Below are 15,019 nucleotides of genomic sequence, written 5' to 3' on the forward strand. Positions count from 1 at the left end.
TCTTCAAGAGATGGGAATACCAAACCACCTGATCTGCCTCTTGAGAAATTTGTATGCAGGTCAGGAAGCAACAGTTAGAACTGGACATGGAACAACAGACTGGTTCCAAATAGGAAAAGAAGTTCGTCAAGGCTGTATATTGTCACCCTGTTTATTTAACTTATATGCAGAGTACATCATGAGAAACGCTGGACTGGAAGGAACACAAGCTGGAATCAAGATTGCTGGGAGAAATATCAATAACCTCAGATATGCAGATGACACCACCCTTATGGCAGAAAGTGAAGAGGAACTCAAAAGCCTCTTGATGAAAGTGAAAGTGGAGAGTGAAAAAGTTGGCTTAAAGCTCAACATTCAGAAAACGAAGATCATGGCATCCGGTCCCACCACTTCATGGGAAATAGATGGGGAAACAGTGGAAACAGTGTCAGACTTTATTTTTCTGGGCTCCAAAATCACTACAGATGGTGACTGCAGCCATGAAATTAAAAGACACTTACTCCTTGGAAGGAAAGTTATGACCAACCTAGATAGCATATTGAAAAGCAGAGACATTACTTTGCCAACAAAGGTTCGTCTAGTCAAGGCTATGGTTTTTCCTGTGGTCATGTATGGATGTGAGAGTTGGACTGTGAAGAATGCTGAGTGCCGAAGAATTGATGCTTTTGAACTGTGGTGTTGGAGAAGACTCTTGAGAGTCCCTTGGACTGCGAGGAGATGCAACCAGTCCATTCTGAAGATCATCAGCCCTGGGATTTCTTTGGAAGGAATGATGCTAAAGCTGAAACTCCAGTACTTTGGCCACCTCATGCAAAGAGTTGACTCATTGGAAAAGACTCTGATGCTGGGAGGGATTGGGGGCAGGAGGATAAGGGGACAACAGAGGATGAGATGGCTGGATGGCATCACTGACTCGATGGACATGAGTCTGAGTGAACTCCAGGAGTTGGTGAGGGACAGGGAGGCCTGGCGTGCTGCGATTCATGGGGTCGCAAAGAGTTGGACACGACTGAGTGACTGATCTGATCTGATCTGATACATATAGTTGTGGGGTTTTTAGTATTTACAATTCTTTGTACCATCATGCACATTAAAGGACAGCATAATCGAGAACAGAGTTCTTTTCCACCATGAAACTATTCACCCCCATTTGTTTAGCTGGAAACAATAGCTTGAAAAGGTACTGGTGTATCCCATTTATAATAATTTCTCTACAGCAATCAATTGTCTTATACAGGGAGCGTGTTAGACAAAATATTGTCTCAAGTCTTTTTTGTTTTTCTGAGTCTCAGCTCCTAAGAGTTCAAGGTGCTTTGGGAGAAGCCTGTTATTTGGATGATTGATGAATGCATTAAAATCAAGCAGTGTGTTTGTGTTCTGAAGTTAGTCTTGCATATCCAGGCCTCCATACAAATGTTGCTTGGCCTAGAGCTCAGATGGCTCCCATTAGCACTGTGGTATCTGAAGAACAATTACTATGAAAGTTTCACACCAATTTTGTTTTGGTCCTTCTTCATTAGCTACTGTGCTTCCTTTTCCATTTTCTTCCTTTGTTGTTTTGCTCCTCCTTTATATCTGCCTGCTGTTTTCTGCTGCTTCAGAACAGGCTTGCATCATCTTCTTCTCACGTGTAAGTTTTTCCTCATTATGTATCTAAGTTACCTAATTCAGAAGACTGATTACTCATCTTGTGAAGCTGCTCATGTATAGAGAAATGTGTGCTTCCTGCGATGTTAAAACTTAATGTTTCTCTCTTTGTGATAATTTTCTGAGCTTTCCTTATAGGTGGTGTCACATCCTCAAAACAGGCTCCACTTGTTCCAAAGCATTTTATTGTGTTGCCACATTCCCATTCCGTCTTTCGGCCTTTACACGTGTGTGTGCATCTTCACCCACAGTTGTCTTAGGAATTGATGAGTAGTTCACTGTATTTGGCAAACTACAGTTGTATTTGGTCTGCACTTAATTTCCACCTTTGGCCAGATCTGCATATTAATCTCTTATTGCTAGACAAGTACAGACTTGAAATAACCAGAGCTGTGTGATGACCATGGTGGGCATCAAAACTTGGCCCTCTCTCCCCCGCAGAGCTGGGCATGTCCTCGGTCCCTGTTGCCATCCATCGCCACTGCACCACTGCCATGGACTGTCTTCAGGACAGTCTTCAGCCCTTTTCACTTCACCTCCTCCCAGTTGTCTCTCAAAACATTAGAACTGTGATCAGCACAGTGAAATCTTTTCACTTTTAAGAGGCAAGTGGTAATGAAGACCAGATGGAGAATAGCAGATTCACATCTCCAGTTTCACTATATATTGGGAAATATGTGTGTTGACTGAAAAACTGAACAAAATCACTGCCATATTTCTCTTTTTCTAAATTGAATTTGCATAATTTAAAAGTTCATGTGATGCAACTAAGTGGTAATGCTCATCCTTGTGTTTAGGGCTGTCATGTAGAGTAACAAGACGTCTGGGAAGCATCTTCAAGGAAGCTGGGTGCAGTAGTGATGTGTTTTGTTTGTTTTTGTCATTGTGACAGGTTGCTAGGCCACAAGACAGGTCTGAGTCCTGACAATCCTTTTCTGGATCCCTGCCTGCCTGTGGGACTCACAGATGTGGTGGAAAGGAACAGTCAGGTCCTGCATGTCCGAGGACGAGGGGACTGGGCGGCTTGTGGGGCCATGCTGAGCCCCCTGCTGGCTCGCTCCAACACCAGCCAGGCCTCACTGAACGGCATCTACCAGTCACCCATTGACTTCAACAACAGCGAGTTCTATGGTTTCTCCGAGTTCTTTTACTGTACAGAGGATGTGTTGCGCATCGGTGGCCGCTACCATGGGCCAACATTTGCCAAGGCTGCTCAGGTACATTATTAATAATAAAAATGACTCATACTGGCAGCAGCCATTTATTGGATGCTTAACTTTGTACCAGACGCTGTGCAAACGGCTTTGCATGTGTGATCTCACTGGCTTCTTGGCAGGAGCCCTGTGAGCCCTTATTTTACAGATGAGGAGGTGAACTTAGAGAAGTAACCTGCTATGCTCTACTGCCTGCTAATTAGTTAGTCTTAGGTCTCCATGGATGTCCAGTTACCAGAATTATCACCCAGATCTAATATTGTCATGGGGGCTAATGGTTTTTCCTCCAGCTTGCCAATAGTCTTGTCTAATGTTTGTGGACAAAGTGTGATCTCCAGATATTTTCCACTTACTGGGTGTTCCCAGGTGTAAATGCTTTTGGAGATGATGTCACACAGGTGGGCAAGTCCACTTTCATTTTCTTACCTTGAGCTTTTAAGAGGCCAGTATGGACAGGTAAAAGTTTAGCTAGCATTCCACAATTCCTGTTCAATTTGGACTCATCTCTTTTTCATTTTTGTATATTTTTCTCTTTTAGCAGAAAAACTTACGGGGAGATCTGTCCTCTCATATTTTTTATTATCTCCCTCTGTCTTCTTCAATTTCTGTTAGTATGAGGGCTTAGTATAAGAAATAATATATGTAGTGTATGTACTGTTCTGTTCCCTAAAGGCAGTCCCTAAGACATTGAGGAAAGCCTGGTTTGTATTTGCCCTTTCCTCTCCAGCCTCCAGGAATACTGTCATATTTCCCTTCCTTTCCAACATTCCCTAACTGTCCATGGCCTGAATCTTTCTCTCATTTTAAAATTTCTTCAAATCCTTTTCCCTTGAACACCAGAGTAGGACTCAAGTTATTACTTGCCCAAACTGCTAGTAGCTTAATATGTTTTCTTTCTCAGGGTAAAGATGATTTTTTTTTTTTAACCTTGACTCAACTGTTATCTTCCCAGTGACATCTTCCTTGGCCATCCTATGCAGAATTGCAGCCCTCCCCAATATTACCCTTTTCTCTTTCATGCTTATTATCTTTCCCATGAGCACTTATGTTATCTAACACACTCTTTGTATGTATGTGTGTGTAAGTATGTATGCATGCATGTATATTTGATTATTGCCTGCCCCCCCCACCACTAGAAGGTAAGCTTCATAAAAATAGAAATTTTTGTTTTATTCACTGCTAGAGCCACCTGGCACAAAGTAGACATTCAGGAAGTACTAGTTTATTAAACAAACCAAAAGGAATGATTCCTTTGGTGAGAATTACAAGGAGACAGGCCAGTGATAGACTTTTGACCATTCTGTTCCATCTGTTTGACTTGTTCATGTCAGTCCTATACAGGGTAGAATGAAGCTGTCTTTGGCTTTTGATGTTGCTACTCCCGGTCCTAACCTTACCCATCTCTAAAGCCTAAGAGGCTCAGGAGCCATGTCAGGCTGGCTTTTAATGGACATGGGGGCAATAGGAATAAAAAGGAGTATTCCTAGGCCACTCAAGTCACCTAGTGGCCTGAGTTCAAGGACTTGCCTTGCCCAGGACCTGGCACAGTGTTAAATGACTGAATATACTATTTCTGTTTTCCTGTTAACTAATAACCCACAAGTAACTTTGGAAATGGAAAACTGACTGTAGGGGAATTACAGAGTTTACCTCCCATTTCGTGTTGCATCATTTCTCTGTGTTTGTTCCAGGATTACTGTGGCATGGCTTGGTCAGTACTCACTCAGAGATTCAAGAATGGCCTCTTTTCATCACATGCAGATGAGCATCGACTCAAGTAAGTAACTTCCTTTTCTCCTTTAGGTGTGGCCTTAAAATGTATGAACAATGAATGAGAGAGAGTGAGTAATAGTACAGATTGGATTTACATTGAAAGAGAATTTGGTTATTTTAGATTTGGATTTTCTGAAGGGTAGAGGCCAAAACCGTGAACTTCCTTTAGTGAAGCCAAGGAAAACAAACTGGTGGTTACCAAAAAGTGTTCTCTCCAAGTGGTTTGAAATCAAAAGCAGTGGTCTTTTTATTTTTACATTTTTATTAAAATGTCAAACATGCAGAAAAGTAGAACAGAAACACATGTATAACTGTCACCTAGCTACAATAAATATCAATATTTTGCCAGTTTGGCTCATCAGTCCTCCCATTTTGTAAGTGTTTTAGTTAAAAATTTTAAACATAAACGAAAATAGAACAATATAATGAGCTCCTGAGTACCTGTCACCCAGCTTCTCTCCTATCAGCTGTCAACTCCCCAGCCCTTCTTATTTCATCTATTTTCCTACCCCACAAATTGATTCTTTTGAAGCCAAACGTCATATTTCAGCATGCTCTCTGAAGGTAAAGGTTGTTAGGGGAAAAAAGAAAGCAAAAGAAAAACAGTCACAGTAGCGTTGCTGCCTTGCTTGAAGGTGTGCCTCCCTTTTGTGGTCAAATTGAAGATAAGGTAGGCTCAGATTTGGCTCCACCTGGAGGTGAGGAAGGTGAAATGGGGAGAGAGGGGTCTTTTTGACATTTTAGTGAGAATATGCATAAAGCATTAGGTTGTTTTTTTTTTCGTTCTTTAAAAAATTATTTTTTCACACAGATATCAGTGTTTTAAGTCAGCCTGGATGTACCAAGTTCTTCATGAAGGATTCCATTTTCCCTATGACTATCCAAATCTGCAGACAGCACAGCTGGTCTATGACCGAGAGGTTCAGTGGACGCTGGGAGCCATTCTGTATAAAACACGCTTCTTACCACTCAGGTAAGTGGACTGACCAAGCATCTTGAGCTTAGAGGATGGTAGTTGGTGCCTCAAAATAGGTTTCTTAAGTTACCGCTCCCTCAAAAAGAGAAACAAAAAACATCCAAATTCCCCTTACTACTGCCATGTGAAACTGCTGTTACTTACCACATATGTTGAAACAGAAGGAAGTCTTGAGAATTATTGGTCTGGAGTCTGTTCTTCTTTGTAATGTCAGGAATTCAGTAATTTTTTAACTTTTTCCCCTGCCGTGCTGCATGACTTGTGGGATCTTAGTAACCAGGGATCCAACCCACGCCCTGTCCTTGGCAGTGAAAGCGCCAAGTCCTAACCACTGGACTGCCAGGGAATTCCCAGGAATTCAATTTTATTTATCTACAACAAATCAGTCTTTATAATTGAGCTCTTACAAACAACTTCTAAGATACTGACTGATGAACTAAAGTTACTCTGAAACTGTATCTGACTCGTTGTTCATTCAGTCGTGTCCGACTGTTTGTGACCCCATGGACTGCAGTATGCCAGACTTCTCTTTCACCATCTCCCAGAACTTGCTCAAACTCATGTCCATTGAGTCAGCGATGCCATCCAACCGTCTTGTCCTATGTCATCCTCTTCTCCTGCCTTCTCTTATTTCCCAGCATCAGGGTCTTTTCCAATGAGTTGGCTCTTTGCATCAAAGTACTGGAGCTTCAGCATCAGCATCAGTCCTTCCAATGAATATTTAGGACTGATTTCCTTTAGGGTTGACTGATTTGATCTCACATCTGACTAAAGAACCAGTGTATGCTATTCCTATAGAGCAGTCTTTCTTGGTGGCCAAAGTCACTCTCGAGATCATGTCATTGACTTGGATGGCTTTTGGGTGGGCCAGAACAAAGGACAGGAGATGCATTTCGGGGATGTCTTGCTCTTATGTACCATAAGATATTTGGGATCATTTTTAGGTGCTCTCTCTTCTGGACTATTTCAGATGAACTCTTAATCTTTGGTGCCTGTTTCTTTAAACTCAATACTGTCGCAAGCCAGGTGAGTGAGAGAAGTGGGAAACTGGAGAGCATGTGCCCCAAACAAAAGGCTGATAACTGTCGTGCAGAAGTGCTGTCCCAGCATCTCCCAGCTCTCCTTGATCAACAGAAGCCAGAAGTCCACATTTTATATGTAGTCTTACTGTTTGGAGATTCACATTTTTAAAAAAACACTGCAGGTCAAACAGAATGAAAATGGATTGGGTGTTTGGACTACAAGAGAAGAGCTTCTCTTTTAGACAGACGGACCATTGCATTTAGGTTTACATGTCTCTATTTTTTCTTCAGATTACAATTTGTTAAGTGACATCTTTCTCTAGATATATCCTAAACTCTCAGGAAGCATAGCAACTTTTTTTAAAATACTTATACTCTGATTTCTTGAACAGGTTCAGGGGCCACCCTATTCTCATTAGTACTGTATTTACCAACTGTGTAGGCTGAGGTGGTATGGGGTCACTGTTAAGACATTTTACAGATAACCAGTCTTGTCTTACTATTCACTTTTTTGGCTTCTCATTTTGTCTCCTGATTTTAGAAGGGGTAGAGGCTTCCTCTAGGCTTCCTCTAGGCCAGGGAAAGGAAGATACAGGAGGAATCTGGGCTTGTGGACATGTTTCAGCTTTGCTTGCTCTGTGGAGCTGGTATTATAGCATGTTTGCATGGATGGAATAAATGGGATAAAACCACTGGACCTTTTAAATTGGCATAAATATTTCTCTCTGAAACTAACAATTCTTTCCACCTTCAATTTCTTATTTAGGGATCTACGGCAGGAAGGTGTCCGACAGGCCCATGGTAACTGGTTCCGTCTCTCCTTCGTCTACAACCACTATCTCTTCTTCGCCTGTATCCTGGTGGTGCTACTGGCCATCATCCTGTACCTTCTGCGGCTACGTCGGATTCACCACCGACAAACTCGAGCCTCAGCCCCATTGAACTTGCTGTGGATCGAGGAGGTGGTACCCATGATTGGGGTACAAGTCGGGCCATGAGGCTGGGCAGGTTCAAGGAAAGTTCAAATACCCCAGAATTGCTGCCCATTGAATTCCACCACTTTCTGGTACTGGCCTCAGATGCTGCTTTGCCTGACTTTGTAGATATTTGGCCTTGGAATTTCTACTTCAATATCTACTTTAATTCCTTCTCAATATCCAGGTCCTCTTCTCTGAAGAGAAGCTGTAATTTAGCCTGTGAAGAACTAAATGAGAGACTGGTGCTAACAAAGGGGACCAACTTTAGTCCAATTGAAGCATGCTTCTGCTTCTTTATCTGAGAGATCTGGTGTGCTCCTGGGATCGAGACTTTTCTCCCCTTGCTTTAAGCATGAAGTTCAGCACTGGGCATGCTGAAAGCCTAGCTGAAACCAAACTTGGGGCATCTGATTCAAAGCCGAAGACGTTCTACCAAGTGCAGCAGCCCCTTCTTTCTCTGTAACAGAGATATCATTTATGTGGAGATCCACAGCCTTTAATAGGCCTCCAAGATTTTTGCAGATCAGCAGAACAGATAAGAATTTCCAGGCAACCAAAATAACACAACTTCTTTGCTTACTCGACAAAGAAGCCACTGTGAATGTGGCTCAAGATCCCTGACATCCTGTTGCTGATATTAGTTAGATTTTAAAAGGTTAGAACCCTTCCTAAATGAATGGTCCAGTGAAGATTTTAACAATATATTTTATGATGCCTCATATGACCAGAATTGAAAATTTTTCCATGTCTCTGTGGCTCCGAGGCTGTTTGGGCATTAATTTTTCTTTTGAGCCTTAAGGGTGCTTGTAGGGATGGAGAAACTGGGATGGGGATTGGGGACCTGGATTTGTCTGGTCACTGTCCTCTTGGCTTGTTTTTACAAGTCCTTACGTGGGAAGATTCAAGAGTTCTTTTATTTCACTGCTAAGATCAATATGTAGTTTGGGAAGGGATGCATCTGGTTTGTTTTTAAAGAAGGAAAGAACAGTATCAGGATAGCGGGCCAAGGCAATAAAATCCAAGCTCTTATTTATTAATGTTTTTCTGAGAAATAGTAGTTTTCTCAGTTGGGCTCTTGGAATATTTGAAAAGAAGCAAATCACAAACTTTGGAATAGACAGATAAATCTGTTAATAATCCACCTGGCAACTTTCAGAATATTTCCTAAGAGATTTCTCAGTCATAAACAGCATTTCCATTAATGGGGACAGGGGAAAAGCCATAGTAATTACATTTTTATCCACTACCCTTCAGGATCTTTGCTTCCTCTCTGCATTTAGCCTTTAAATTGCACAAGGATTTCTTTTTCATCCCCCATGGAACCTTCTTTAATCTTTCCTCTATGTAGCCTTAAATGTCCTGCTTAAGAATATGCTCCCAGAGTTAAAAGAGTTTTCTTTCTTTGTCAGCTTTGAGTTCTAGGATTACAAGAGTAAGGGAAAAGTCCTTGCCTTTAAAGGAAAAAAAGTGGAATTCTTAAAAAATAAATTTCATACTGAGAGTAGAAAGGAGTTAAGTGCTTCATAAAACCAAGAAAAATAAATCCAGATCCTCCTGGAAATAAACTGAGATGAAAGTAAGTATACTTAAAGTAGGTGAAAAGATGATGAGTCTTGAATCGTTTTCAAATTAGATAAAAATGGATCCAGCAGAGTCTTACAGGTTCCTTTGGAAGAACTTTTAACTTTTCATTAGGGCTTATGTCTCAGCAGTTTAATTTTTAAGATTTCTAAGTTGCCTTGATTTTCTTTGACTTCTTATCTTTGTGTCTGTACTGTGAGCGAGCCCTTGCCTATGAATGCTGCTTATAAATAACATCATAGTATGTTTTTGCTAGCCATTGCCTACTCAGGTAACTCTTTTCCCTCACCTTTGTTTCCAAATACCATTTTTGGTTTTCTTATTTTCTTGTGTGATCTACTCAATGATCTTCTCCAAAGCTACCTAGCTAGCTGGCTAAGAGTGATCACATTTGTGTGCTCAGAATGAAATTGAAGCATGGAGGAGGCAGTGATCAGTCCAATTTGAAAGCTCTTATTAAGTTATTCTTCATCCTCGTTATGATGATAATAACTACCATTTGCAAAGCACTGATTGTGTACCAGACACTCCATTAATAATTTTATGTATGTTATTTTAATCATCATGACAACCTTTCAGATTGGTATTGTTCTTTTTATAATTGAGAAACTCAGGATACTTGTTTATCATTTTTTCCATATAAATGTATTTCTTATTCTTAATTTAGTCTGATTTTTTTTAGTGTATTTTATCATGTTTATTATTTTAATATTATCTAGGTTTTATTATAATGAATAAGGCATCTGAGTTCCATGGTATAAAAATGAGGACAAGTTTTTGTCATACCCCTCAGAAAAAGAGTATTTGCTCTTGGGTCTGGCTCCTGTGCTTCTTCCATTGCTCCCAGTTAAAAATTTTAAAGGAAATCTTATTCACTAGAAACAGAAGCAATTTATCCCTCGCTGAGGATAAATGGTGAGGGCCAATAACTTCTATATATTGCTTTCTCAAAATGAAATATTCTTGCATATAGAATCACACAGCCTTATCTTTTAACCCTCTTTTTACCCTCAGTTTTTCAAGGTATCTATTTGCATTTCTGCATTGAGTGGTTTTCATGTGAAAATGATTATGATTCTATAAAATTCACATTCCACTAGTTTCTTTGAGTCTTGCCAAGCAATCTTCCTTACAACAGTAACAGCAAACCTGAACTATTCCAGTGTTTTAATAGGTCAGAAGTGTCAAAATTTAGTCAGTGGTTTATAGGAGTAAGGCTTATGATTCTTTATGCAGGCACAACCCATCACTTTTCTGAATTCTTATCATGAATTATTCTTATCACCTAATTATTTGGCATTACATTCACTTAAGTTGCAGTTAATTCTAATCCAAATTTTATTGGGTTGGTGCAAAAGTAATTGCGGTTTTGCATTTTTGAAATTTGCTGTTTGATATTGGAATACATTTTTAAATATGGTTATGTTATGTCATTTTAATGCACATTTTTTGCTTTTTTTTATAATGACTTATTACTTGCTGTTTATATTTATTTTAAACTAGGGAAATGATGTTAATTAGACAAAAAAGCAAATTGGAGCAATTCTTTTATTCAAGTTGAAAATGAGTTGTAAAACAGCAGAGACAACGTGCCCCATCAGCAATGCATTTGGCCCAGGAACTGCTAACGAATGTAGAGTGCAGTGGTGGTTCAAGAAATTGTGCAAAGGAAACCAGAGCCTTAAAGATGAGGAGCACAGTGGCTGGCCACTGGAAGTTGACAGCGACCAGTTGAGATGATTGTCGAAGCTGAGCCTCTTACAACTACACGAGAAGTTACTGAAGAACTCAACGTCAGCCATTCTATGGTTTGGCATTTGGCACTGGCAGCAAATTGGAAAGGTGAAAAAGCTCAATAAGTGGGTGCCTCATGAGCTGACCACAAATCAAAAATTGTCGTTTTAAAGTGTTGTCTTCTCTTATTCTATGCAACAACAACGAACCATTTCTCAATCGTACTGTGATGTGCGACAAAAAGTGGATTTTATATGACAACGATGACCAGCTAAGTGGCTGGACTGAGAAGCTTCAAAGCACTTCCCAAAGCCAAACTTGCACCAAAAAAAGGTGGTCTGCTGCCAGTCTGATCCACTACAGCTTTCTGAATCCCAGAGAAACCATTTCATCTGGAAAGTATGCTCAGCAAATTGGTGAGATGCATCAAAAACTGCAACACCTGCAGCAGGCATTGCTCAACAGAAAGGGCCCAATTCGTCTGCATAACAATGGCTGACTGCACATCGCACAACCAACACTTCAGAAGTTGAACGAATTGGGCTACAAAGTTTTGCCTCATCTCACCATATTCACCTGACCTCTCACCAACCACTTCTTCAAGCATCTCAACAACTTTTTGCAGGGAAAATGCTTCCACAACCAGCAGGAGGCAGAAAATGCTTTCCAAGAGTTTGTCAAATCTTGAAGCATGGATTTTTATGCTACAGGAATAAACAAATTATTTCTCATTGGCACAATGTGTTGATTATAATGGTTCCTATTTTGATTAATAAAGAGCTGTTTGAGCTTATAATGATTTAAAACTCATGGTCCAAAACTGCAATTAAGTTTGCAGCAACTAAATACCATCTCTACTTTAGCTCCTTGAATTGATTTTCCTTGGTCTAGGAAATTTTAATCACTTTCCACCAACCTTCTATTTATTCTTCCAATATTATCCAAAGTATTCTGCCTCTGTCCTCCTTAGCCCAAGTGCTTTCTTTGACTTCAAAGGCCTAAGTTCAGTCGCTAAGTCATGTCTGACTCTGCGACCCCATGGACTGTGGCACACTAGGCTCCTCTATTCTCCACTGTCTCCCAAGTTTGCTCAAATTCATGACCAAAGGCTTTAGGCAATGATTATCAAAATGTGGTTGACTGAGTCTGCCATGCACTTGCTAAGCTAGTCATTTTAGGCATTAACATTTATTATCATGTCCATATTTATATTTTTGAGGTACAGTAACTTCTCACTGGTTATGGATTCTAGCCCTGGCTTTGTCATTATGTAGCTCAGGAACCCCAGGCAAGTCACCTGCCCTCTCTGGTTCATTTTTCATCTATGACTATGATTGGAGGCCAGTTCCAAAGGGAGAACAGTTGGCATAAGGAACTAAAGGCAGAGAAGTGATAGAGTAGTTTCAGGAAGAGGGCTGTGGCCCTTGGTTTAGAAGACCAGGCTGCCCAGAAGAACCAGTGGTCAGGTCATCTCTTACTTTACTCATAACCCATGAAATAAAGGTTGGTGGAAATGGAGTTTCCAAAAGCAACCACAGTCAGAGAAGGAGATTTTTTTAATTGAAACTTAAGATTTGTTAACCCCAGTAGTTTTATGGATGATGAAACTGACACTCAGAATGTAGTAATACATGCAAATGAAATGCTCATTGATAGAATCTTCTTGCAAGACTGTGTTTCAACAAAATATATATAATATAGCTGACTGCAGCTAATCATGCTCAGTCTTTATAATTGTTTCTGATATTCATTTGTGGTTGCTCACATTTAGGAACAAAATATGAAATACTTTGTCAGAAATAGTATCAGGTTTTCAGTACATCCATTCTGGCTTCTTTAGTTAATATATCCAAGCAACTCGTGTTATGGTTTTACCATCTGTTATTTAAGGTATAAATGTTTATTAGAACTACTTTAAGGAACTTGGTTGTATTTATGGGGCAGTTCCTAGACTCCCTTACCCAGTGTGCCATTTCTTTTTGCTGTTTTTAAACTTCTTTCAAACCAATTCAGAACTAGTATCTAATTTTCCTTTTTCTGTGGTATGCAATGAAACTTCAGTTGGAATTAAGAATTAAGGTAGAAGTAGTAGCAGATGTTTCAAATTCTCCCAAACTAGTCTCTGCTGCTGCTAAGTCACTTCAGTCGTGTCCGACTCTGTGCGACCCCATAGATGGAAGCCCACCAGGCTCCCCCATCCCTGGGATTCTCCAGGCAAGAACACTGGAGTGGGTTGCCATTTCCTTCACCAATGCATGAAGGTTATGCTAATTTCATAGTCCTGCACTAGAGCCATATGGTCAGTCAAACTTGCAAGGATTTGTTGGTATTACAAAAAATATTTGTTAAAAAGACTTAAAATATCTGCATAGACTTCATTTGTATTAGTCCATTAGTATATATTACTAATGTAATACTAGTATATATATACTAATATATATTAGTTTCCTTTCCCCTCTAATATTTCACTATTTCTCATTATTATTATTAGAGGGACAGAGGAGGAATACATTTGTTGACTTTCTCTGCAAGTCTGAGCAATAGTATCGTTTAATTTGGAAAACTGAATCATTTGGAAAACTGAATCATTATTATTAGAGGGACAGAGGAGGAATACGTTTGTTGACTTTCTCTGCAAGTCTGAGCAATAGTATCGTTTAATTTGGAAAACTGAATCATTTGGAAAACTGAATCATTATTATTAGAGGGACAGAGGAGGAATATGTTTGTTGACTTTCTCTGCAAGTCTGAGCAATAATATCATTTAATTTGGAAAACTGAATCATTACCCATACTACAAGGGCTTTCTACTTTTAAAATGTATTCAATTGTTGCTTGCCATTTTTATGACGACCAAAGTTGAAAAAAAAATTTCATAATCCCAGGATGAGTATAGCCATGCATGCAGGATGACTTCAGGCAAGCTGAGGCTCTCCTTTTTAAGTAGTGCAGCTACTCATAGGTCTTCTAGCAGCTGATCACTCCTCTCCACTTCTCCAGGTAAGGCAGCCCTGCGACTCTCTGAAGCAGCCCCTCCTACAGAGCACCTGCCAGTTGAGCCTGTTAGAACTGCTGGTGGTGAAGGCTCTGCCCCCTAATTAGCTTCGTAAAAGTCTTTCTCTGCAGGCAAGAATCGCAACCACTTTGATTTCTGGAATTTGTTGTTGTGTTTGAAATTTTTATTCTATAATCCCCCTTTAGCTGAAGCCTTCAAGTATACACCTTATCTCCTCCATGATTTCCGCCTTGAGCATGAGATCCTGCAGTGCTGAAAGGCATCTTTTTATTATGACCTCAATGAAAAACTCCCTTCTTGCTTTCAAAAACCAAAGGCTGCCTGTATGGCATTACTTTGGGGGGGGAGGGGTTGCTTAGTTTGTATGTTTTTCTAACACTTAACATTAAATAATAGTTTTGCTCAACAGTTATTGAAACTCTGATACTGTTAAGTCAGTGTTGAACAGAATACACAATGCATATTAGAGAGGGGTTGCATTGTCCCTTCGGAGAAGGCAATGGCGCCCCACTCCAGTACTCTTGCCTGGAAAATCCCATGGGCAGAGGAGCCTGGTAGGCTGCAGTCCATGGGGTCGCTAAGAGTTGGACACGACTAAGCGACTTCACTTTCACTTTTCACTTTCATGCATTGGAGAGGGAAATGGCAACCACTCCAGTGTTCTTGCTTGGAGAATCCCAGGGACGGGGGAGCCTGGTGGGCTGCCGTCTATGGGGTCACACAGAGTCGGACACGACTGAAGCGACTTAGCAGCAGCAGCAGCATTGTCCCTTACGCAGGGACATGGCTATATATGTTACATATACCAGTATACAACCCACCATCATGCCAAGACCATAAGAATTGCTGCAGATAAACTGGTTATCCTATTATTGTGATCATCAGTGTTGGTCTTTGCAGCAAGCATCACTTTTTGTTGTTGTAAGTTGTTGGACTCTTGCAAACCTCATGGCCTGTAGCCTGCCAGACTCTTCTGTCCATGGGATTTCCCAGGCAAGAATCCTGGAGTGAGTTACCATTTCCTTCTCCAGGGGAGCTTCCTGACCCAGGGATTGAACCCAAGTCTCCTGCATTGGCAG

General features: G+C 40.4%; 1 protein-coding gene and 1 pseudogene across 4 annotated transcripts in view; one reads left to right on the top strand and one right to left on the bottom strand.

Moving 5' to 3' along the window:
- Positions 1-11,584, top strand: part of ENTPD7 (ectonucleoside triphosphate diphosphohydrolase 7) — a 35,929-nt gene extending 24,345 nt beyond the window's left edge. For 3 of the 4 annotated variants that reach the window (XM_025274131.3, XM_025274132.3, XM_044935101.2), the window contains 4 exons: positions 2,540-2,864; positions 4,553-4,638; positions 5,446-5,607; positions 7,399-9,852. In XM_025274131.3, the coding sequence (XP_025129916.2) occupies positions 2,540-2,864; positions 4,553-4,638; positions 5,446-5,607; positions 7,399-7,630 (805 nt within the window). In that variant the 3' untranslated portion in view covers positions 7,631-9,852. Of the gene's footprint in view, positions 1-2,539; positions 2,865-4,552; positions 4,639-5,445; positions 5,608-7,398; positions 9,853-10,693 lie in introns of those variants that run through there. The other variant, XR_006547971.2, reaches the window with a different exon arrangement.
- On the bottom strand, positions 966-2,553 carry LOC112581601 (annotated as a pseudogene).
- Positions 11,585-15,019: the final 3,435 nt, after the last annotated feature.

This window comes from Bubalus bubalis, chromosome 23 (genome assembly GCF_019923935.1).
Source record: "Bubalus bubalis isolate 160015118507 breed Murrah chromosome 23, NDDB_SH_1, whole genome shotgun sequence".
NCBI classification, from domain to species: Eukaryota; Metazoa; Chordata; class Mammalia; order Artiodactyla; family Bovidae; genus Bubalus; species Bubalus bubalis.